The sequence below is a fragment of the Muscardinus avellanarius genome (assembly GCF_963383645.1).
Source record: "Muscardinus avellanarius genome assembly, chromosome: 11".
Classification (NCBI taxonomy): domain Eukaryota; kingdom Metazoa; phylum Chordata; class Mammalia; order Rodentia; family Gliridae; genus Muscardinus; species Muscardinus avellanarius.
The window spans coordinates 206,243-230,477 of NC_137797.1; the positions used below are offsets into that span (position 1 = coordinate 206,243).

General features: G+C 54.3%; 2 protein-coding genes across 2 annotated transcripts; one reads left to right on the forward strand and one right to left on the reverse strand.

Moving 5' to 3' along the window:
* Nucleotides 1-1,417: 1,417 nt before the first annotated feature.
* On the reverse strand, nucleotides 1,418-11,561 carry MAPK8IP2 (mitogen-activated protein kinase 8 interacting protein 2; the record flags this gene model as incomplete). Its single annotated transcript, XM_080706624.1, has 12 exons — nucleotides 1,418-1,490; nucleotides 1,662-1,760; nucleotides 4,680-4,750; nucleotides 4,919-5,026; nucleotides 5,701-5,810; nucleotides 5,892-6,064; nucleotides 6,181-6,256; nucleotides 6,594-7,829; nucleotides 7,931-8,015; nucleotides 8,125-8,388; nucleotides 10,372-10,477; nucleotides 11,497-11,561. 12 exons carry the CDS (start codon nucleotides 11,559-11,561, stop codon nucleotides 1,418-1,420), a joined length of 2,466 nt encoding a protein of 821 aa, XP_080562750.1.
* Nucleotides 11,562-20,581: 9,020 nt separating this feature from the next.
* Nucleotides 20,582-23,571, forward strand: CHKB (choline kinase beta; the record flags this gene model as incomplete). Its single annotated transcript, XM_080706641.1, has 11 exons — nucleotides 20,582-20,829; nucleotides 21,227-21,335; nucleotides 21,609-21,722; nucleotides 21,903-22,036; nucleotides 22,234-22,329; nucleotides 22,479-22,537; nucleotides 22,624-22,705; nucleotides 22,793-22,901; nucleotides 23,040-23,143; nucleotides 23,303-23,384; nucleotides 23,497-23,571. Exons 1-11 carry the CDS (start codon nucleotides 20,606-20,608, stop codon nucleotides 23,569-23,571), a joined length of 1,188 nt encoding a protein of 395 aa, XP_080562767.1. The 5' UTR covers nucleotides 20,582-20,605.
* Nucleotides 23,572-24,235: the final 664 nt, after the last annotated feature.

Genomic DNA, 24,235 nt, shown 5'->3' on the forward strand with positions numbered 1-24,235 from the left:
CAACATTTAGGAGGATCACTGTTCAAGAACAGCCTCAGCTAGTGAGGGCCTTTGCAACTCAGTGAGACCCTGTTTCAAAATAAAGAATAAGCCGGGCATGGTGGCGCACACTTTTAATCCCCGCGCTTGGGAGGCTGAGACAGGAGGATCGCACAGGTTTGAAGCCTCAGCTACTTAGTGAGGCTCTCGGCAACTTAGTGAGACCCTGTCTCCAAATAAAATATAAAAATAGGCCTGGGAGCATAGCCTGGAGGTAGAAAGCCTCTGGGTTCCACCCCCAGTACTACAAAAAATAAAGAATAAAAAAATAGGGCTGGGGTATAGCATGGAGATAGAATGCCCCTGGGTTCCAATCCCAGTACCACAAGATAAATAGTTAAATAAATTAGTTAATGTAATTAAGATCTAAGCAGATTATTTTTCAAGGAGTCTGCACCACTTCCCAGGCCTCACATGGGAGCGGCCACCAGTGCCTTCTCTGGTGACTCAAGTGTATCTGGAAAGTATCTTCATGGGGGCCTGGGATACAATGAGGAGGCCTTGGGGCAACGAAGCAGCCATCTGAGCCTGCACGACTTCGGAAAGTACTAGAGAGTTCTCTGGATTCCCATAACCCCATGTCCCGAGTTGCTACCACCTTAGGTAGCATCTGGGCACTGCTCAGTCTCAGCACCCCCTTAGAAACAGCCAGGATCACACCAAGCAGAGTTTATTGAGGCCATGGGCAAGGCCCACATACACAGCGTGCAACGCACGCAGGGCAGATACACGCTGGGCTGCGGGGGTGTAGCGGCAAAGCAGATGTTGCGAGGGCGACAGGCACCCCCTTCCTAGTGGCACAGGGCTTCAGGGAGCATCTATCCACTCCTAGGCGCCCAGGGCTCTCGGGAGCCCTCCCCACTTCCCCCCAGCTCCCTGGGGGAGGGGGCGTCCCTCTGTCTCTGTGGTCAAGGATGGGATGATCCCTTGAGATTCACTATATAAAAATTAAAATTCCTTTATAAATCACAGGGGAGGTGCAGGAGGGGACCACTGGGGGGCTGACATCACCAGTCTCTAGCCTCGCCTTCAGCACCCCCAAGCTCTGACCCAGAGTAGAGGGCAAAGGGCAAGGTCTGCAGGCACAGAAAGGGGCAGGAGACAGAGGAGGGCAAAGAAGGGAGGCTGAGGGACAGACAGAAGAGGGCATCATAAGGGGTGCATCAGAGGAAAGGTGGGGGCACCAGGGCTCCACTCTCTCCAGCCCCCACAGCCCTGTCCTGGGGATTGAGGATAAGAATTCCCAGCCCAGAGACTCCCACAAATTTAAGGTCCCACATGCCCCCAATCCAGTCCTTGCCAAAGCCTTGGTGACCTTGAGACGCCCCAGCCGTGGCTGCCCTGGGCGGCAGGCAGCAGGAGCCAAGGGCGGTGGCGGCTACTCCAGGTAGATGTCCTCTGTGGGGCAGGCGTATGCCAGGTGCTCCTGGTAGTACTCCAGGAAGGCGCGGCTGGGGAGAGGCACCATCCTCAGCCCCAGCCTCCCCGCTGCCCCAGCATTTAGGTCCATGCCACTGTGCCTTTTCCTGACTCTCCCACCATGCTGCCCTGCCCCCACCCTGGGGCAATGCACCTGTCTCTCCTTCCCACCTGCCTCTCCACCCAGCTGGGACCCCACTCACCCCACGCTCTGCGCCACTGGCCTCATGGACTCCTGGGACACAAAGACATGGCAGGCGAAGCGGCTCAGCAGGGGATGTTTGGTGATGAAGCCAAAATAGCTGCAGGAAGCAGAGTGAAGAGGCCATCAGAGCTCTGACCCAGCTTCCAGCATGCCCTAAAGGTCTGAGAGAAGGGGCAGGAACAGCTTGGGGGAGGCAGGGGACAGGACTGTGGGAGGCACAAGATGTCCAGCTCTGAGGGTGCTTCTTGGGGTCCCTGTTCAAGTACAGTAGTGTGCACCCAAAGGAGCTAGTGTTAATTCCTGATGGCTGGGCAGAGCCTGGCAGCCTCCCAGGCCCAGAGATGGCCCAGGATAAAGGAGCAGGTCCCGCCTAGATCAGGCCTCCAGAATTGGATACCACCCTATCTTTAAAACCCACTTGGGGCCGGGCGTGGTGGCGCACGCTTGTAATCCCTGCGCTTGGGAGGTGGAGACAGGAGGATCACGCTGGTTCGGAGCCAGCCCCGCTGGTTTACTGGTTTAAGAGACCCTGTTTCAAAAAAAAAAAAAAAAAAAAAAGTACAAAATAGGTCTGGGAGTGTAGCCTGGAGGTAGAAGGGCTTCTAGGAACCCCAGTAACACCCCCCCACCCAAAAAAAAAAAAAAAACCCACTTGGGCCAGGCACAGTGGCGCATGCCCGTAATCCCAGTACTTGTGAGGCTGAGACAGGAGAATCACAGGTTTGAAGCCAGTCTCAGCACCTTAGTGAGGCTCTCAGCAACCTAGTGAGACCTAGGTTCCAAATAAGAAATAAAATTGGGCTGGAGGTGTAGCTTGGAGGTAAAATACCTGTGTTCAATCTCCAGTACCACAAAAAATAAAAATAAAAATAAATTAAAAAATAGAACTCACTCATATGCCACCTTTCACTACAACTAGAGAAGCAGCTCCGCCCTTCTGGGCAGGACACTCAGACTTAACTGGTCCCTTTCGCCTCTTCATCCAAGACATTAGTATTGATCCTCTTCAGAAGGTAGGGTTGTCACTCTGACACCCTGACACTCCAGACCCCACCCCACCCAGACACTGGGCCAATATGATCCACTGCCCCGCAGCTTCTGGCTTGTGGTTCCACAGATGCAAACCCATACAATCGCTCCACTGACAGGACAATACAGCCTATTGTCCACGAATATATTACAAGATCCGTCTCAAGTCATTAAAATAATGGCTAATGCTTAAATGATGCTTACTAAGTTTACTAAGAGCTTTATATTATTAAATCAAATAAGCCTTACAAAAGCCCTCTCACAAGAGAGGCTCGTCATCTTGCTCAAGGCACAGAGCCAGTCTGTGTTGGTGCTGGACTGCCACGGTACAGGAGCAGCCTGCGCTCTTCGCCCTACACTTCCCTACCTCATTGGAACAGCACACTCAGTACATTTCTCATCTTCCACATGCTTCCCAATGAGCCAAATTAACCGCTGCCTAAAACAATTTCCCTAGTGCCTCTCGTGTGTGGGACCTGGTCTGGGGTCTGAAGCAACCAGTACCGGATGGTCTAGGCCTGGAAACGGCTCCTCATTTTGACACCAAAGCTCACCTGACATTCTTTCCTCCATAGAATCACTGTAGGTCAGCATCCACCCCAGAATCCTAGGATTGTGGCACCCAGTTTCCCCAGATGAGAAATAAGGTGGTTCTTTTGGTCTCCTAACAGTGCCACCCCAGCCAGCTGTTCTTGAGGCTCCGGGGCTTCTGACAGTTTGGCCTGGGCCCTGGTGCTCTCTTCTGGCTCCCACCCCTCTAAGTAGCATCTCAACCATCTTTCCTCATTGGAGAGGAGAAACTGCACTCATCCTTTTTGCACACAAGTCCCCATGACATTCCTGACACCCATCACCAGCCTCAGCTCTGGCAGTAACACATCTACGCTGCACTCCACCTGCCCTGAGCACCCCTCTTCCTGCTCCTCCAGTCCTTTGAGCCTCTTCTCTCCTTCACCAGGATGCTAGGGCCCCATGGGCAGAGGTCTGTGGCTGGGGAGGAAGCCATCAGCCCCCATGGCCCACTGCTCCCCCACGGCAGTTCTTTTTCCCTTCCCTTCCTCCCCTCACTCTGCCTGGCCATTCTGTCTGCCTTGTGGTCTGTGAGTAGTTGCTCCAAGCCTTCCTCCTGAACTGACGCACTGCGTCTGTGATTGGTTCCTGTGTCTCCTCTGTGTGGGCCCTGTCTGGCCCACACAGTATCCAGTTCCCACCTGGCCAGCTCATTTATTTATTTATTTATTTATTTATTTATTTATTTATTTATTTATTTTTCATATAGTTTTTTTTTTTTTGCAGTACCGGGGGTGGAACCCAGAGGCTTTCTCCCTCTGAGCAACATGCCCAGCCCTATTTTTATTTTATTTATTTATTTTTTTGCGGGTCTTGGGATGGAACCCAGGGGCATTTGACCTCCGAGCTACACCTCCTGACCTATTTTTATTCTTTATTTTGAAACCGGGTCTCACTGAGTTGCAGAGGGCCTCACTAAGTAGCTGAGGCTGTCCGCGAACCGCGATCCTCTGGTCTCAGCCTCCTGAATGCTGGGATTACAAGCGTGCACCACCACACCCGGCTCCTATTTTTTATTTTTTATTTTGAAATAGGGTCTCACTGAGTTGCAGAGGGCCTCACTAAGTAGCTGAGGCTGTCTGCAAACTGCGATCTTCCTGTCTCAGCCTCCCGAATGCTGGGATTACAAGTGTGCTCCATCATGCCCGGCTACCTGCTTGACTTTTAAGCTTTGCCCTCATGAGTCTTGGAAGGACAAAGCTAACCTCACAGTTTTGCCCATGGTGCCCATTCAGACATCTGCCAGACCACCCGCAGCACCCCAGCATCTGTCTCTCCCTATCCAGACCAGCTGGGAGCCTGCTTGATCCACGTCTCCAGAAGTCAGCTCACAATGAAGCATCACATGGTGCAGGTGTGGGGAGTAGAATACGGCAGCCCTCCCCGCAGGACCCTGGGGAGAGGCTAAGACTCTCACCAGCTGTTGCGAGGGTGACAGCCACAGAATGAGATGTTCTTCATCTGGAAGAAATGGCTGCAGCGCTGGAACTAGAGCAGAGATGGGCAGAGGCACCCTAAGTTGGACAGAGGAGGCCTATGGCCACTCCTGCCCCCCGCCTGCTGGACATCCCTCAGGTGGTAGCTTGCCCCCAGGCCAGACCCTCTCACCCTCTGTACCCCAGTCTCCCTCTGGTCCCCAGGGTCCCACACCCCCACCTCAGGCCCTCCTCCACTCAGACTCAGCTTGACCCCCCGCAGAGAGATCTCAAGGTCACAGGAGGCAGGAGGGCGCAGGTGGACAGTCAGTTTCCGGGCAGTGGCAATCTGAGGGAAAGGTTGGAGAAAAAAAGTCTTGAGTGACCTACAAGGGCTTCTCTCTCTTACCCTTGGCAGAGCTATGCTCCTGGGGTTTTTAGATTATCTGAAGAGTCTTGGCACTGAAGACCCCAAAAACAGGATTCTGGAGATAAGAGGGTGGCCTTGGTCTCAGGACAAGCCAGTTGCTGCTCTGTGCCCAGCCTACCTCATCTCCCTGTCCCTCCAGCCAGCTTCTCCTCTTGGCTCAGGCACCGGGAGCCCCCACCCCGGGTTCCTCACAGGTCTGGGTGAACTGACAGGAGCTCCCCAATGCAGGGTGGTCTGTCCTGCTCCCTGCTGCCTTCCCACCTCAGTCTCAAGACTGGCAAGTGGGCAGGCATGCACTAAATGTCCACTCAGGGAATAGGTAAGGAGCAAATGACCCTTGAGGAGGACGGAGCGGTGAGAAGTGGTCTCAGTGTTCAGACAGGGAGAGGAGGAGGACAAAGGTAAAGACCCAGTGAACTGACCGAGACCCAGGGCTATGGGGACAGCTGCCAACTCTGCCTGAGGTCTGTCTGCTAGGCCTCTGAATCAGGGTCAGGAGTGCCCGCACTGAGCTGCCCTGCCCCTTCCTGGAGGAGGCTGGATAGGAGCCCCAAGGGCCCGCGGGCCTTGCCCACACCTGCCGCCACACTCACCTTCTGCATGGCTGCACACAGGATGCCATTGCCCTGGTGACACGGCACCTCCACAGAGCCCAGGAACTGCACATCAAAGCGCTCTACCCAGCAGGGGCTCCGCTTGCTCCCTGGATGTCACACGGGTCAGGTCAGCAGAGACAGTGGGAGAGTCTGGGAATACAAGCCACCGCTCCGGGACCAGGCCTCACCCAGCAGGTCCTTGGCAGGGCCGGGCACTGCGTGGGCATAGAAGGCAGGGAACACTCCACGTTCCCCTGTGCGCATATTGAAGCCCCGGAACCAGAAGTCATCTTCCTCGGCCTCCACCAAAACTGGGTCATCCACATCCAGCTCCAGCTCATCAGGATGGCGAGGGATGAACCTGAGGGCAAGTGAAAGGCCACTGAGGCAGGGCAGGCAGGCCAGGTCTTGCCCAGCGGTGCCTTTGACGTCTGTGGGCTGAAGCCGGGGAGTACCAATGGCCAGCGGAAGCTGTACCTGAAGACAGCCCGGTGAGTCTGCTCTCTCTCTTCCCCATTGACCAGACAGGAAAAAAGGCCAAAGGATTCCGTGCCTGAGACAGACAGAGAAGGCAGAAATGGGGCGAGGCGGACTCGGGGAAGGGGAATACTTGAAGGTCTGGTCTTGAGCAGCAGCCAAGTTCCCTCCCCCAGCAAGCTGTCGTGGGGCGTCCTATCAAGGAGGGAGGAAGAGCCAGCCCGTCAGGGGTTGGGGCAGAACCCCGTCCCTGCTTGAAGGCAGGTCTGAGAAGGACCGATGTCCCAGTTCTGGGATGGAGGACAGTGTCCAGCCTTGACTCCAAGAGCTTCAAGACCCCCAGGCACTCTGGGGGTCCGGATGGGGCCTGGGGCCTAAGAGCCCTACTTCCCCTCTCCCCACCTTCCACTCACTGGAGGACCGAGATGTGCTGTTGACAAAGACGTTGAGGAACTTCTTGGAGAAGGTGAGGTCAGGGCTGTCAGGAGAGGCGTCGCCAGGGACCTGATCGCCTAGCAGTGCAGCCCCCACCTCCTCCTCGCTGGCCTCGCCGCCGCTGTCCTCCTCGCTGACGTTGCCCAGGCCTGCACAGCGCCGTAGGCTCACCAGCTCTAGCTGCGTGTGCTCATCTACCACCAGCGTGTACTTGACCGCGTCGTACACCAGCGAAGCGTCCAGCGGCGCTGCGGAGCCAGGGCCCCTGCCCCCTGGAGGTCCCACGCTGTCCTCGGCATCCTCCTCGTCCTCCTCATCCTCCTCATCCTCTTCCTCAGAGCAGGTGGCTGAGCAGGCGCGGCCTGGGCGGGGGGCGCGGCCAGATGCCGCCCACAGTGGTGTGATGGTGTCGCGGGTTGGGTTGCTGAGGAATAGACAGGGCCCTGGCTGCGCAGGCCCAGGCTGAGGTGCTGTGGGGGCCGGTGGAGGCGGCCCACACAATGTCTCCATGTCCACCAGCTCCACGCCGGGCCCCCCGGCCGCCTCGGGGTAATGGGAGTCCTCGGTGGTCCCGCCGGCCGGTGAGCCGGGCTCCCCAGGCAGGCGCTGTGCAGGAGACAGGCACTGGCCCGGGCAGCGGATGGGCGAGGAGCCCTCCGAGATCATGCGGCTCACCAGGTTGCTGAGCAGCCAGGGCGAGTCCGCGTCCTCACTGAGGTCTGGCTCTGACTCGGAGCCAGACTCATACTCGCTGTTGGTTTCGTCAGGACCCACAGGCAGGAAGGCCGGACGGCGCAGGGGCTCGCACAGGGCCTCTGGCTCTGGCTCTGGCTCCGGCTCCGAAGCGGGTGAGGAAGCCTCCTCTATGGAGTTGGTGAGATGCGAGGAGCGGCCGCTGCTGCTGCCGCCGCCATCGCTGCTCAGCTCCAGCTCTGTCTCAGAGATGGAAGAAATCATGCGCCCCAGGTGGGCGCCACCAGCTTCCTCCAAGTCAGATCCTGGCGAGGAGAGCTCCTGGCTGCTGCGCCGTCCCCCTTGGTCCCCACTTGAGCGGCTTCTCAGGTCTGCCTCGATGCCAGGATCCGAGGATGGAGAAGCCCCGCCGGGTGCAGGGGGATCCGGGGGCCGGTTCCCTTCACAGTCACAACCTGGGCACACTAGAGACTGCGCCTCGCAGAGCCCCTCTCCCACGGGTGGGAGGGGGCCAGGGAGCTCTGCAAGGCAGGGCATGGGGCGTCATCATCACGGGCCAGGCCTCCTTCCAGCCGTCAGCAGCTTTCTCCTCCCCTCCCCCCACCCTGGCAACCCCCCTCACCTCTGAAGGGCTCCTGGGCCTGCACTGTCTCCATCCAGGAGACTGGAGGTGCTGGGGCAAAGCCTCCATTGTTATTCAAGGAGTCCTGGGCAGAGGGACAAGAAAGGGGCACTGAGGAAGGGGTCTACCAGGTGGCAGGGTCCCAGGTGCTGTGAACTAAGGTCCAGCTCTAGGTACTGAGTCAGGACCCTCACCTGGGCTCCCAGTGTAGTCAGGTGGAGTGTGGTAGGCCGGTGCTTGTGGGGCTCCTCCAGGGAAGGGGAGGGGATGAGGGGCTCCCGGGCAGGAGCCTCTGATCCAGGTCCTCCTCCCTCCTTGCCCTTCTCATCTCCTTCCTCCTCTTCATCCTCCTCCTCCTCCTCCTCTTCGTTGTCATCGATCATCTCAAACTCCTGAAAATCATCCTGGAAGGAGCAGATGGGGTGTGGCTGCTCCGAGCGTCCCAGGGAGAGGCTGTCCTGCAGGAAGGAGACAAGGGCTAAGCCAAAGTGCGGAAGGAGGAGGGAAGGCAGGGAGAAGAAGTCATGGAGCTCCCTTCCAGTTCACGAAACCCCCATCCCACCTCCACCAACAGAGCAGTGCTTTTAAGAATCTGCTTAAGATCCACAGAGATTGCTCTATTTCTTGAGAAGGGCCTAAACTTCGGAGACTGAGTGACATGTTCTCAGAGTGGTCCCAACCCACCTTCTAGCCACTTATCAGCCTAAAACCCCATCATATTTAACACTGGACTCTGTTTTCTTCATAGCCTTGTGTATATGTGCTGGGGTAATAAGGATTGAACCCAGGGGCATTCTACCTCCAAGCTATACCCCCAGCCTGATTTTGTCTTTTGTTTTGAAGCAGGATCTTGCTAAATTGCTGAGAATCTCATTGTATTGCTGAGGCTGTCTTCCAATTTGCAACCCTCCTGTCTCAGTCTCCCAAGTACCAGGATGATAGTCATGCAACACCACGCCCAGCTCCTTCAAAGCATTTTAACACACAATTCATAACAGTTTTGGTTTTGTCTCCCCCCTTGGATGGCAAGCCCCACCAGGGCAAGGTCACGTCCACATTGTGCACTGGTACACCCACCCGAGGGAACAGCACCTAGGCCTCAGTGGATATTTAGCAAGAGCAAACAAATGTATAAATGAAGAGATTAAGCCAGGTGTGATGGCGCATGCTTGTAATCCAGCATTTGGGAGGCTGAAACAGGAGGATAGCGGTTGGAGGACGGCCTCAGCTACTACTTAGCAGGCCCTTTGTAACTCTGTGATACTCTGTTTCAAAATAAAGAATAAAAGTAGGGCTGGTGGTGTAGCTCAAAGGCAGAATGCCCTGGCTTCCATCCTTAGTACCACAAAATAAAAAAAATAAAAGGAAGGGATTAAGCCTGGTGGCACATGATTGTAAGCTCAGTACTTGCGAGGCTGAGACAGGAGGATCACATATTCACAGCCAGCCTCAACAACTTAGCAAGGCCTTCTGAAACTTAGTGAAACCCTGTTTCAAAATAAAAAAATAAAATAGGGCTGGAGGTATAGCTCAGAGGTAGAATGCCCCTAGGTTCAATCCCCAGGACCACGGGGGGGGAAAAAAAGGAAAATGGAGGGACAGTCTGCAGTCCAAGGACTCACTAAAACTGAACCAACCCCAGGGCCTCTGGCACTCCTGATCCTCTCCTCCTTCTTACATTCTGCCTGGCTGCTGCTGACCTCAGGGTATGGCTGACATTTCCTCTAGGAGTTCTCTTTTTTGTTTGTTTGTTTGTTTGTTTGTTTGTTTGTTTTTCCAGGTCTGGGGATAGAACCCAGGGGCATCTGACATCCGAGCTACACTCCCTGCCCAGTTTTTTATTCTTTATTTTGAAACCGGGTCTCAGTGAGTTGCGGAGGGTCTCACTAAGTAGCTGAGGCTGTCCATGAACCGTGATCCTCCAGTCTCAGCCTCCCAAATGCTGGGATTACAAGCGTGCGCCACCACGCCCGGCATGGGAGGTCTTTTTGATTCAACCACCTAAATCACCCTTCCCCCTCATTCACCTTGTGTCCAGTGGGAAGCTGGCCTCTACCACTTGGGTGGCCACTGTCTCCTACAGATCCTCCTCCCCAGCCAGGCTGCAAGCCCCCCAAGGGGGGCAGCCTGCTCCACTCCCGGCACCTGGAAGCCCCCCGCTCTTCCCACAGGACATCTGCTTGAGGGAGGCAGATGGAGCCTGTAGCAGTGAAGACAGGGCTAGGAGGGGATAAGGTTGAGATAGCAGCTGGAGGGTTAGAAATTCATAGGAAGGGGTCTGAGGACAGAAGGCATCTGAAGCAAAGACAATCTCCTCTCCCTCCCCAGGGTCGTGCTGGGCCTACAGTGTGTCAGGATTGGTGCCAAAGAAGCCCAAGGCACAGGATACCCCAAAGCCCTAAGGGAACAGGGCGAGATATCATGCTTCTTGCCCTCCCCACCTTCTCGCAGTGGTCCGAGTCGTAGCTCAGGCCCAGGCCACAGTCATCAGTGATCTCAGAAAGGTCTTCATCATCGAATTCTTCCAGGCTTATGTCCTGGGGAGGCCTGGAGAGAAGGCCTAGGTCAGAGAGCCGCCAACCCTGCTGGGAGCTGGTCCTGAGGAAGGCTGAGGGAGCCGCCTAGGCCCCGACTCCCAGGGCCACACCCTGCTGCCACCTAGACCCCAAGTCCTGCTCACCAGTGGACCCCTCCCCCTTTGAGGCCAAGCCACCCCAGGAGCCGCCTAGGCCCCGACTCCCAGGGCCACATCCTGCTGCCACCTAGACCCCAAGTCCTGCTCACCAGTGGACCCCTCCCCCTTTGAGGCCAAGCCACCCCAGGGGCCACCTAGGCCCCGACTCCCAGGGCCACATCCTGCTGCCACCTAGACCCCAAGTCCTGCTCACCAGTGGACCCCTCCCCCTTGGAGGCCAAGCCACCCCAGGGGCCGCCCTTCCCCCGCCCTGCTCTAGGTCCCAGTGGGTCAGTGCCTCGGCCTCCAGAGACAGCCTGAGCCGGTAGGGGGAGGGGAGCTGGAGCTGCTGCAGAGGGAGGGGGTCGAGCCTGCTCTGCGCCTGTGCCTGCCTCTCTGTCTTCCAGGCAGGCCTAGACCTAAAGGTCCAACCACTTCCCACCGCAGGCCCTACCCTCGGGCACCCCCCTTGATTTCAACTCTTTCCAGGCCCCGGCCTCACTGAAGGAGGTCCAGTGTGGCCAAAGGACACGGCTAAGCACCAGCCGCACCAGCCGTACGCCCGACATCCTGCCTACTGGCTGCCCGCAGAGGGTCAGTCCAGGGAGCCGCCCTTGACAGGTCAGCCGCCAGGGCGGGTGCGGCAGCATCCCCTCGGGAGCGGGGCGTGTCGCCGGGTCTGGAGGTAGGGGTCAGAGCCGAGGACCCTAGGCCCACGAGTGGGGGGTGGGCAGCAGCGGTCAGTGGTCTGGCGGCCTGGGTCCCCAGTGGCCGAGGGGGCCTGGGTCCGCGGGGACGTGGGGGAGGGGTGGCGGGGCCGGGCAGGCGGCCTGGGGGCTTCCGAGGGGCTCGCCGCGGGCAGACGAGGGCCCGCGAGGCGCGCAGTGCGTACCTGCAGCCCGGCGGCGACAGCGAGTGGAAGGTGGAGAGAGAAAACATCTCTGCTCGATCCGCCATCTTCCCGGGAAGGCCGGCCGGCTGCGGGGGGGAGGGGTGAGGACCACAGCCCGCGCCCTGGGCCGCTGCGGCCCTCGGCCCGCTCCCACCGCTCACCTCGTGACCCCCCGGCGACGCCGCCCGCCCGCCGCCCGCGCGCACCTGACGCCCTGCAGGACACCGCGGCAGCCGCAGGGCGGAGGGGCGGGCGGGGCCTGCGGGGCGGGCGGGGCCTGCGGGCCGAGGGATGGAGGGAGGGACCGGTGGGGAGGTCGCGGAGGATGGGTGGGTCCACCGCGGAGACTGGGAAGGTTCCCAACCTGGAGGAAGTCAGCCCGAGGCTGGGCGGGGGCTACCGAGGCTGGGGCGCCCGAGGATGCGGTGGAGGGGAGAGCCGAGTGGGGAGGTCGCGGAGGATGGGTGGGTCCGCCCGGAAGGTCGCGAAACTGGAGGAAGTCTGCCCGAGGCTGGGCGGGGTCTCTGAGTCTGGGAGGCGGCGAGGATGCGGTGGAGGGGAGAGACCGGTGGGCAGGTCGCGGAGGATGGGTGGGTCCACCGTGGAGGCAGGCTGGAGGCTGGGCGGGGGCCCCCGAGGCGGGGGCTCGAGGGCGAGTCGGGCTCTCGGATTAGGAGGCGCCGCGTGGCTGGGATGTTTCGAGGCGAGGGGGCAAGTGAGAAGGGATGGGCGGGGCGGGTGGGCTTGTGGGCGGCTCGCCAAGGACGCGGACCCCTGAGCTGCGCGGTGAATACAGTGGCCGAGTTGGGGTCCGTGGCCCAGGTCCCAGCTGACGCGGCCGGGCTGACTGCGCCGCCCCGAGGCCGCGGGAGCTGTCCGCCCCTGGGTGCTGATCAGGGACGGTCGGAGCTGTCCCTCAGTGGGTACTGATCGGGCTGAAGGAGAGTTCTCCCTAAAAGTGCTGACTGCAACGAGGCGGTGACTCTCCTGACCGGTGCTGCGCAGGGCTGACAGGGACATCTGGCCAAGGATGCTGATCGGGTCTGGATTCGGAGTGGGCCAATCAGAGGCTAAAACAGCTTTCAGTACAGAGTACAGACTACACAACCTGGACGGAGGTCTTGATGGGCACTGGGGGACGTACGCTCCGAGACTATGACCCTTCAGCTGAAACTTTCTTGAGACCACCTAGGTCCTGCTCCGTTTGGGAGTCCACATGCTCTGGCATGGTGATGAACTCTGGGGGGAGCAATGGTTGAATCCATGAACTCCAGAGTCAGCTAAAAGGCAGAGAAGGTAGATCAGAGTTGATATGGACAAGTCTGGGGGAAGAATTATGGGGAGCTTTGTGGAGATTTGGCTGGAGTTTCAACAATAAGAATGCCATGAAATTTCCTATCCTCCATGATGAAAGTTGTGTGCCCTGAGATTGATTGATTGATTTTGCAGTACTGGGGATGGAACCTAGGGGAATTCTACATCCAAGATAAACCTCAACCATATATATATATATATATATATATATATATATATATATATATATATATATATATTTTTTTTTTTTTTTTTTTACTTTGCAGTACTGGAGATGAAACCCAGGGACATTTTACCTCTGAGCTACACCCCCAGCCCTGTTTTTTATTCTTTATTTTGAAAAAGGGTCTCACTGAGTTTCGAAGAGCTTCACTAAGTAGCTGAGGCTGTCTGTGAATTGCAATCTTCCTGTTTCAGCCTCCCGAATGCTGGGATTACAAATGTGTGTCACCATGCCCGGCCCAGCCCTAATTTCTTCCCTCCTCCCCTCCTCCCTTCCCCTCTCTCTCTCTCTCTCTCTCTCTCTACCTCTCCCTCTCCCTCTCCCTCTCCCTCTCCCTCTCCTCTTCCTTTCTTTCTTCCTTTCTTTCCAGGTCTGGGATTGGAACCCAGGGGCATTCAACCTCCAAGATACACCCCTGCCCTATCTTTTATTCTTTATTTTGAAACAAGGTCTCACTAAGTTGCAGAGGGCCTCACTAAGTAGCTGAGACTGTCCACGAACCGTGATCCTCTAATCTCAGCCTCCCGAATGCTGGGATTACAAGCATACGCCACCACGCCCGGCTTATTCTTTATTTTGAAATGGGGTCTAGGCTGGGCATGGTGGCGCACGCTTGTAATCCCCGCGCTTGGGAGGCGGAGACAGGAGGATCGCGCAGGTTCGAAGCCAGCCGTGCTGGCGTAAGAGACCCTGTTTCAAAAATATAAAATAGGTCTGGGAGTGTAGCCTGGAGGAAGAAGGGCTTCCAGGAACCCCAGTACCACCAAAAAAAAAAAAAAAAAGAAATGGGGTCTTACTAAGTTGCGGAGGCCTCAGTAAGTAGCTGAGGCTGCCCTCAAACCTGTTGTGATCTTCCTGTCTCAGCCTCCCAAGCGCAGGGATTACAAGTGTGTGCCACCATGCCCGGCTTAATATGTTTGTTTAAGTACATCATGTGCTTTAGAGAGTTTCCATCTTCCCCCTCCCATCGCCTCAGATAGGTCACCTTAACTGCACCTCTATAGGTCTCCTTCTTCAACTAGAGTTCCTGCTGTTATCCATTTCTCCCTAGTTTTTGCATTGGTTTGGTAGTTTGGTTTTCATTTTTTGGGGGTAAATACCCCAACAATACCAGATTTCCTTTTTTTCTTTTCTTTTCTTTCTTTCTTTCTTTCTTTTTTTTTTTTTTTTTTTTGTGGTACTGGGGATGGAACCCAGCAGCATTCAACCTCTGAGCTACACCCCCTTCCCTATTTTTTATTCTTTTATTTTCACTAAGTAGCTGAGGCTGTCTGCAAACTGCAATCCTCAGGTCTCAGCTTCCCAAATGCTGGGATTACAAGTGTGCGCCACCACGCCCGGATCACCAGATTTCCTTTTTGATTGGAGTCTTATCATCAAACTGGTAAACTTGAACATTCATATAAATGGCCCACCCAACACCTTGCCCCAGAGCACAGAGATAGAGGGTCACCAGTTACTACAGGGTCTGAGAGACTGTGGTAGGAGTCTTTACTGGCCACCTATTGTGCGTGTGCGTGTGTGTGTGTGTGTGTGTGTGCGTGTGCGCACGCGTGTGTTACTGGGAATGAAACCCAAGAGCATTCTACCTCTGAGCTATACCCCCAGACCTATTTTATTTTTTTTATTTTGAGACAGGGTCTCACTAAGTTGCAGAGGCTGGTGGCAAACCTGAGATCCTCCTGTCTCTGCCTCCCAAGTACTGGAATTACAAGCATTGCCAACATGCCCAGCCTGGTACTGAAGGTTGAACCCAGGGGCATCCTATCTCCGAGCTACACCCTAGCACATTTTTTTTATTATTATTGTTATTATTTGTGGTACTGGGGGGTGGAATCCAGGGGCTTTTCTACCTCCTGGTTTTACTCCTAGACCTATTTTATACTTTATTTGGAAACAGGGTCTCACTAAGTTGCTGAGAGCCTCACTAAGTAGCTGAGGCTGGCTTCGAACCTGTGCTATCTTCTTGTCTCAGCCTCCTAAGCACGGGGATTACAAGCGTGTGCCACCACACCCAGCTGCTGCTGCTTCTTCTTCTTCTTCTTCTTTATTATTATTATTATTATTATTATTATTATTATTATTATTATTATTATTTTGAGACAGCATTTCACAGGTTGCGGAGGCCCCTAACTTGTGATCCTCCTGTCTCAACCTCCTAAGTACTGGGATTATAGGCATGTGCCACCATACCTAGCTAGAGTTGAAGTTTATGAAGGGATTGTTTCTATCTAGGTTAAAAAAAAAACCCTGAAATCTCTATTACTCTTCCACAAAATTTCATGCCCAAACACTGCATTGCTGAATGCAGGATTGTACATGTCTGGGGTCTTCACACTGCACCCGCATCCCAGCCTCAGAGAAGACAGCATTAACAACACCAGCTCATACAACTGCAAACCTCAGAGAATTTCCCACTTGCTGTGACAAGCACAGAGCATCCAGCAGACGCCATGCTGGAGAGCATTTGGTGTGCATGGACCATGGTGTGTGCACAAATGCTGAATTTTCTTAATCTAGCCTCCATGTCTTTTAACATCTCATTCATGCTTTCCACATCCATGCCTTCTTAAGCAGTATTCCATGTACTTTATTTTTTAGTTCATTAATTCTCTCTTCAGCTATTTATATCTGGTGATAAAACTATATACCAATGTGTGTGTGTGTGCGTGTGCGTGTGCATGTGCGTGTGTGACTGAGAATTGAACCCAGGGACATTCTACCTTCAAGCTGCACTCTCAGGCTTTTTACTTTTTGTTTTGAAACAGGGTCTCACCAGGTTGTTAAAAGTCTTACTACTTGTTGAGGCTGTCCTGGAATTCACGATTCTCCTGTCTCAGCTTCCCAAGTACTGAGATTACAGGTGTACACCACCATGCCTGGCTCAATTATTCCTGATAGTTTCTTGGCATTTGCACCTATTTCCTTTTTCTGTTTTGTGGTTCTGAGAATTGAGCCCTGAGACATTCTACCTCTAGCTACACCCCTGTCCTATTTTATTTTTGTTTTGAAACAGGGTCTCTCTAGGTTGCTGAGAGTTTTGCTAAGTTGCTGAGCCCGTCCTTGAATCTGCGATCCTATTGTCTTAGCCTCCCAAGTGCTGGGATTACAAGCATGCACCACCATGCCTGGCTGTTTTGTTATTTTGGTTTTTGTTTGTGTATTTTACTAGGGATTGAACCTAGGGGGGCATTCTACTTCTAAGCTACATCCCTATTTTTATTTTATTTTTTGAACAGGGTTTCACTAAGTTGCGGAGGGCTTCGTTCATATCTACTCCTCCCTTAAGCCACTGCTCCATCCACGATCTCCAAAGTGATATTCAAGAGAATTGCTTGAAGTCTGCTTCACGGAGGATGTTCCCTCAGCACTGTCCTGTGGAGCCACCCTGAATGACAGCAGTTCGTAACTCATCAAGATGACCCATCTGTGAACCAGACCCATTATTTTTCTGTTAAGAGAGAGGCAAACCAGGTATGTTGATACACGCTTGTAGTCCCAGTACTTGGGGGGCTGAGACAGGAGAACCACAAGTTCCGGGACAGCCCCAGCCACTTAGTGAGGTTCTCAGCAACTTAACAAAACCTTGTTTCAAAATAAAAAAGGGCTGGGGGTGCTGGGTGTGGTGGCGCACGCTTGTAATCTCAGCATTGGGAGGCTGAGACAGGAGGAGGATCGCAGTTTGCGGACAGCCTCAGCTACTACTTAGTGAGGCCCTATGCAACTCAGTGAGACCCTGTTTTAAAATAAAGAATAAAAAAATAGGACTGAGGGTGTAGCTTGGAGATATAATGCCGCTGGTTTCTATCCCCAGTACCAGAGGGGGGAAAAAAAGGGATGGGGTATAGCTTGGAGGTAGAATGCCCCTGGGTTCAAGCCCCAGAACGCCAGAGATAAAACAAAAGAGAGAGAGAGAGAGAGAGAGAGAGAGAGAGAGAGAGAGAACAGGTAGAAGGTGGTACTACCAGCACCTGTTCCAGATGATCACTGCCCTCAGGAAAGCTTGGGCCCAACCCCAAGGGTACCTTTTTTCATTGCACAATGAATTACTACTGACCTACTGACTTGGTGGATCTGACAGTGTAGCCCAGACAGGGAGAGTAAGCCGCATGGCTGTTTGATGCCCCATAGTCAGGCACTCAGCCCCTGCTGGAGTCTGGTAGCATGGCAGGGGCTGCTTTTCCTGGTGAGTGCTCTTGCTCCAAGCCTGAGTATGCACTGCAACTCTCCTGCCGGGGTTCGTCAGAGGTGCCACGTAGGGGCTTATCATCCACAAAAGAGGCCAACCCCTGCCTACTGGCTCTGCTAACTATCAGGGAGCCCATTTCCCAACTCAGGTCTTCAGTAGTCTTCTTTTCTCAGGGCCCCACTCAAAACTGGCAATTGTTCAAGCTACCTCCAAAATAGGTCAGAAGGTATTCCCAAGTATAGTAAATGCAGATTCAAAAATTGAGAGTTAAACAACCTTGAAGCAACAGAATATACATGGCTGTCCTTTCCATATACACACTAACTACTTTTGGTCCTTTTTACCACTGGGAATGGAAAATAATGTTCACTATATCAATAATTTCATTATCAAATGCCAGAAGCACACTAGTCAGTTCCAGTAAAGATTTCACACCTGCCATTGCTGCCGCAGTTGGGCTACTACTTGGCAATGTCTGTGCAGTCCATCATTATTTACTGGAATTGATCTGTATTTTCAGGGGCCACTTGGGTGAATTGAGGGGATGAAATGGGGAGCATCATTTTAAGTCCTTGGAGTGATGCAGTCCCTACAGTTCTGCCTGGAATGCAGTGCTGTTTCTGATTTACTGTTTTAAGAGGATGGTTAGGGTACAGAGTGTCTATTTTGCTCTTCTCCCCTAGGTAAGCAAACTACACTAGGCATGGTTCAAAGAGGTTCTCTTTCCACAACGTCAGGCTTTATTAAATAAGTTTGCCCGCTACGCCACTTTTATAGGTTGAAATTCACGGAATACTCCTCATTCCTTGTTCATCTGGTAGTCCTAGAGTAGGCAATCACAAGTTTTTTATTTTTACTTATTTATTTTTTATTTTTGCAGTACTGGGGATTGAACCCAGGGGCATTCTACCTCTGAGATAAACCCTCAGCCTGATTTTTCATTCTTTATTTTGAAACAAGGTCTCACTAAGTCGCAGAGGGCCTCACTAAGTAGCTGAAGCTGGCTGTGAACCTGCGATTCTCCCGTCTCAGCCTGCCAAGGGATTACAAGTGTGTGCCATCACACCTGGCTTTTTTATTTATTTATTTACATTTATTTTGCAGTACTGGGGATTGAACCCAGGTGCATTCTACCTCTGCGCTACACTCCCAGCCCTATCTTTTTCTTTCTTTCTTTCTTTCTTTCTTTCTTTCTTTCTTTCTTTCTTTCTTTCTTTCTTCTTTCTTTTTTTTAAGTCCTGGGATGGAACCTAGGGGTATTCTACCTCTGAGCTACATCCCCAGCCTTACTTTTTTATTCTTTATTTTGAAATAGGGTATCACTGAGTTGAAAAAGGGTCTCACTAAATGGCTGAGGCTGTCCATGAACCTGGATCCTCCTGTCTCAGCCTCCCAAATGCTGGGATTACAAACATGCGCCACCATGCCAGCTTTATTCTTTATTTTGAAACAGGGTCTCACTGAGTTGCTGAGGCTGGCCACGAACCAGTGATCCTCCTGTCTCAGCCTCCCAAGTGCTGCTTTGCCACCATGTACCACCATGCCTGGCAAGTTGTTTTTGGTTTTTTTTTTTCCATTGTGGTACTGGAGATTGAACCCAGAGGCATTCTGCCTCTGAGCTACATACCTCCAGCCCTATTTTATTTTTGTTTGAAACAAGGCCTAAGTTGCAGAGGGCCTGGCTAAATTGCGGAGGCTGGCAGCAAACCTTCAATCTTAATTCTCAGACTCTCAAGCCTGGTACAAGTTTGTGGGTGTTTTTGTGCACGTGTGTGCGTGTGTGCGTGTGTGTGTGTGTGTTACTGGGGATTGAACTCAGGGACATTCTACCATCGAGCTACCCCCCCAGCCCTATTTTTATGTTTATTTATTTATTTATTTATTGCAGTACCAGGGATTGAACCCAAGGACATTCTACCTCTGAGTTACACACCCAGTCCCATTTTTTATTCTTTATTTTGAAACAGGGTCTTACTAAGTTGCATAGTGCCTCACTAAGTAGCTGGGGCTGGCTCTGAACCGACAATCCTCCTGTCTCAGCTTCCCAAGTACTGGGATTACAAGTGTGCACCACCATACTCAGCTAAGTTCTTTTATTACTTTCTAATCTTCTAATATCTATAATGCTTAAGTCACATTTCATACTTCACACACATATACATACACATACACACACTACTATAGGTGCCCTGGAGCTAGTTCAGATCCTGTATCTAGCCTTGAAATTTCTGGATAGTCCCTTTTTCATAGTAAATTAGCTACTTACTTGGCTCTAGGTACCTTTGGAGAGAGAACACTTTTATATATATTTTTGTTGGCTTTTTCATATATATATATATACTTATAGTGGCATTGTAGGATCCTTCATCAAAGGAATAAGGCCTCCCTTTCAAATGGGCTCTGGATCTCAGAACTGACTTATTTTTGTGATTTAAGTAGATTTAAGTAAATTTAAGTAGTGAGGGATCATAATTTTTTGCTGCAGCAACTGACATTAGCTTTCCCATTACCAATTCTTAGTTTTTTTCTGGCTTCGATTAGCTAGTTAGCTGCCCATGCCTTTCATCCCAAAGAGGACCGAGGCCCAACACTCGTAGCAAGCAGGCCTCAGTGGATCAAGCCTCCTGGTTGCCATCCCTGCACGCACTTATAGTGAGATGTCCTCCTGGGAAGTGAGTCTGAGCACTCCTAACTACCCAGGTGGGCTGAGGAGACCTTGGAAAACGCCAGATGTCTGCTCCATGGCTTGATGCTGCAATTGGTTCTAGGGCTGGAGGCAAGAAAGGTAGTGGAGGGGCGAGATAACAACAGTCCCAAACCGCAGAGCAAAGGTCTCCTTCAGAGGTGTTCCTACGGCTAATGGAGGCTGCGCGGCGACAAGCACCTCGCGCTTTCATTTACTCACTTTACGAGGCCCCTATCCTGGGCCCCCACTCTCTACCTCCTTGACCTAAGTATCTCCCGCATCCCAGGTGTCACCCACACTGCCCGGAAAAGGAGCCCTCCAGGTCTCAGATCATCCCACCCTTCCGCGGACCAGGCTGCGCAGCCCGCAGCGAGCCCATCAGCTTAGGACGCTCCTGACTGGCCCAGCCATCCGCCAGGTTCCAGGCCGCCGTCCACACAGCGGCCTGCCTCTGGGGCGGCCCCGCCCACAGGGCGTGCCGGGGAGCGGCCCGCCCAGAGACAAAGGCCATTGGTCTCTGCCCCGGGCAGGGGCGGGGCACGGCGGGGACTGCCCGCAGAGCCGCCACCCGCGGGAGCGGCCGGAGGACAGGGACGCGCAGCCCACCGGAAGCGAGGCCGAGCGCGGCCGGAAGGAGCCGAGCCGGTTCAAAGGGAGCTGAGCGCGGCTAGGCGTTGGGCCCGCAGGAGCCCGCGCCATGGCGGCCGAGGGGACCGCAGTGGCCGGAGGCGGGGTCGGCGGCGGCCACCTGGCCAAGGACAGTTGGCGGCAGTCTAAGTGCCCAGACGCGGCCCCGGCCCGGCGGCGCGCCTCGTCGCTGTCTCGGGACGCCGAGCGGCGAGCCTACCAGTGGTGCCGGGAGTACCTGGGCGGGGCCTGGCGCCGAGTGCGGCCGGAGGAGCTGAGGGTTTGCCCCGTGAGGTGGGAGGCCCGGGGTCAGCCTCTGTGCGCGGGCTGGGGCCGGGCGGGGCCTGGAGACGCAGACACCCCCTGCCCCAGCGAACCCTCGGCGCCCGCACCGGGGCGGGGCGGGGCGGGGTCTCGGGATGGGCTGGACTTGGCTGCCGCCCAGCTGAAGGCCGCGCTTGGGGGCGGGCCCCTCGGGTTCCGTGTGGGCGGTTGGTTGGGGAGATGGGGTCCTGAGGTGGGCGGACTTGGGGGGACGGGTCCCGTGTGGACTGGGCTTGTGGAGGCGGGGTCCCGTAGTGGGCTGGGTTTGGAGAGATGGGGTCCTGAGAGGGCCGGGTTTGGGGAGGGCTCGAGGGGGAGGGGTCGGCGCGGGCGACCTCAGGCCAAGCGCGCCTTTGTGGGTCTGTAGCGGAGGCCTCAGCAACCTACTCTTCCGCTGCTCGCTTCCGGATCACCTGCCCAGCGTGGGAGAGGAGCCCCGGGAGGTGCTGCTACGGCTGTATGGGGCCATCCTCCAGGTGAGGGGAAGTGAGGGCCCCAGGGGCCAGTGATTCTAGGACCTGTCTCTTAAGTGATGCAGCTAATGCCCCCATTGCACGTTGAGGACAGCGAGACCCAGGGCCCAAGTGACTTGTACCTTATGCTAGAGCTTGTGCTCCAGAGCCTCCCGATAGAAGGACCCGAAGTCCCAGCTCTGGTGGATACAGAAAAAAAATTCTCCTGTTTACACTAGTGCTTCCTTGCCTCTGGTCTGCCTGATATCAGCCTCCTTGCTCCCCATCTTCCTTCAGGGTGTGGACTCCTTGGTCCTAGAAAGCGTGATGTTTGCCATCCTTGCAGAGCGCTCGCTGGGACCCCAGCTCTATGGTGTCTTTCCAGAAGGCCGGCTGGAACAGTACCTCCCAGTATGACCCAAGCCCTCTTTTCTGCAAGTCCCCTCAGTCCCTCTCCCTCCCCATTATCTGCCTTGACATCCCAGGTAGGGAATTTTCCCCAAGACTTTGGCCTCCCCCCATATCCGTTCCCCTTCCCCTTCCCCTTCCTGCCCCAGCCCCCTCACCACCCTGATAGGTTCCTGGGTGCAGAGCCGGCCATTGAAAACTCGAGAGCTTCGAGACCCAATGTTATCAGCAGCCATTGCCACGAAGATGGCCCAGTTCCATGGCATGGAGATGCCTTTCACCAAGGAACCCCGTTGGCTCTTTGGGACCATGGAACGGTGAGTTAGGCGGAGGACCCACACACCTGAACTGAACCCTGCTCTGTCCAGCCCTCAGTTCAGGTAGGTTAGGTGTCCAGGGTCTAGCATGGGCTCTCACACTTCCCAGCCAAGTCACACAGTGACATAGTTGGTCCTGAGGGTAGTAGAGAAAGGGATAGGGACAGATAGAGTGTATCCTGTTTTTTGGCCTCCAGGTATCTAAAGCAGATCCAGGACTTGCCTCCCACTGGCCCCCTCCAGATGAACCTCCTGGAAATGTATAACCTGAAGGATGAGATGGGCAGCCTCAGGTGAGGGCATGGGTGTAGGGGTGATGGAGATGGTACAGAGAAACCAGCAGGGTCCTCCCCAGGATTGGCTGAGGCCTAGGGTCAGGGCTCAGCCAATGAGGATGGCTCTGTCACCCCTAATCAGGACCCATGTTCCTCTCTCCCTGCAGGAAGTTGCTAGACTCTACCCCATCACCAGTGGTCTTCTGCCACAATGACATCCAAGAAGGTAGGAAAAGGTATTTGAATCTCCCAATCCAGGGTGGAAGGGCGAGAGGACTCTGAAGTGACTAGAACCCTGTGCTATTCCCCCAGGGAACATCTTACTGCTATCAGAGCCAGAAAATGCTGACAGCCTCATGCTGGTTGATTTCGAGTACAGCAGTTATAACTACAGGTGAGGATGGGAGGGTAACCTCCTGTGGTCCTGTACCAGATCTTTGCCCAGGGGATTTGGGGACTGAATGTCTGCCTTGTTCCCTAGGGGTTTTGACATTGGGAACCATTTTTGTGAGTGGGTTTATGATTACACTCATGAAGAGTGGCCTTTCTATAAAGCACGACCCACAGACTACCCCACCCAGGCACAGCAGGTATGTGAGCTGGAGGCTGGGAAGCAGGACCCATCCTGTGGGGAGGAGGGAGGTCAAACCTGGAAGGACATTGCCAGAATGTTAACTGGGAAATACTCTACTCTCCCCAGTTCCCAACTCTTTTCTATTTGATTTCAGCTCCATTTTATTCGCCATTACCTGGCAGAGATAAAGAAAGGTGAAACACTATCCAAAGAGGAACAGAAAAAACTGGAAGAAGATTTGCTGGTAGAGGTCAGCCGGTAAGGAAAGAGGGGCAGGGTGGAGTAGGGCAAGACTCAGGAAAGGAGGATTGCAGGTGCCAGTGCATAGTGGGTTCAGATGGAGGATAAATTCTGAGGCTGGCAGGAATGAACAGACATGCTCTTAAATGCCCCTACTTTCCTGTCCCTCCACCCCAGGTATGTTCTAGCATCCCATTTTTTCTGGGGTCTGTGGTCCATCCTACAAGCATCCATGTCCACCATAGAATTTGGGTACTTGGTAAGTAATTGAAGGGGTATGCATGTTAGGTGGGGCTAGGGAGCATCAGGGACTCGGGGTGGCTGTGGGCATGTTAGGGTGCTCACTGTGTGTGGTGGGTTTCCTTCCCCAGGAGTACGCCCAGTCTCGGTTCCAGTTCTACTTCCAGCAGAAGGGGCAACTGAGCAGCTTCCACCTGTCGCCCTGATTGCCTGACCCTACTCCCTGGATTTCTGGAGCCTCCAGGGCGGGACCTTGGAGGGAGGGGCAGAGCGAAGAAGGCCTTGGACACTGGGCTGTGCCCCCAAGTGAAACTGGTTGAGGAAGCTGACCTCTCCCCGAGTTTTAGTAGGTCCCCCAAGGGGACAGGCAGGAGCCCTTGAGCTGTGTACCTTAATAAATGAGTTCTTTCACAACCTGTCTTGGCTTGGCTCAGAAGCAGCAGAAATACCAAACCAAGTACATACAGACTGCCCAAGTGACCACACTGCTCAGTGCTCTGGGCTAAAAGGTAGTTGAGGGTCCACTCTGCTCATTGGGGTCCCCTGTCCCTCAATTGTCCCCTGGCTCCAGCTTAGAAATAATACTGGAGGGGTTTGGCCTGAGGGTACTGAGGGCCCGGGGAGCTGGCCTGGAGGAGGGAGCAGGCTGCACAGCGGACACATTTGATGACCTTTTCCCTACATTCAGCTATTTTTAGCTCTAATGCCACCATCCTCATGTGAGACCCTTTGGCCCCCCGGGGCTCCCAGACCTTCAGCACCATTCAGCTTGTGAGAAGCCTGCCCCCAACCCCTGTTCCCGCTGTGAAGAAGAGTGGGTGGTTCTTGTTCCACATGTTTTCTCGACCCCAATTTGGGAGTGAGTGTCAG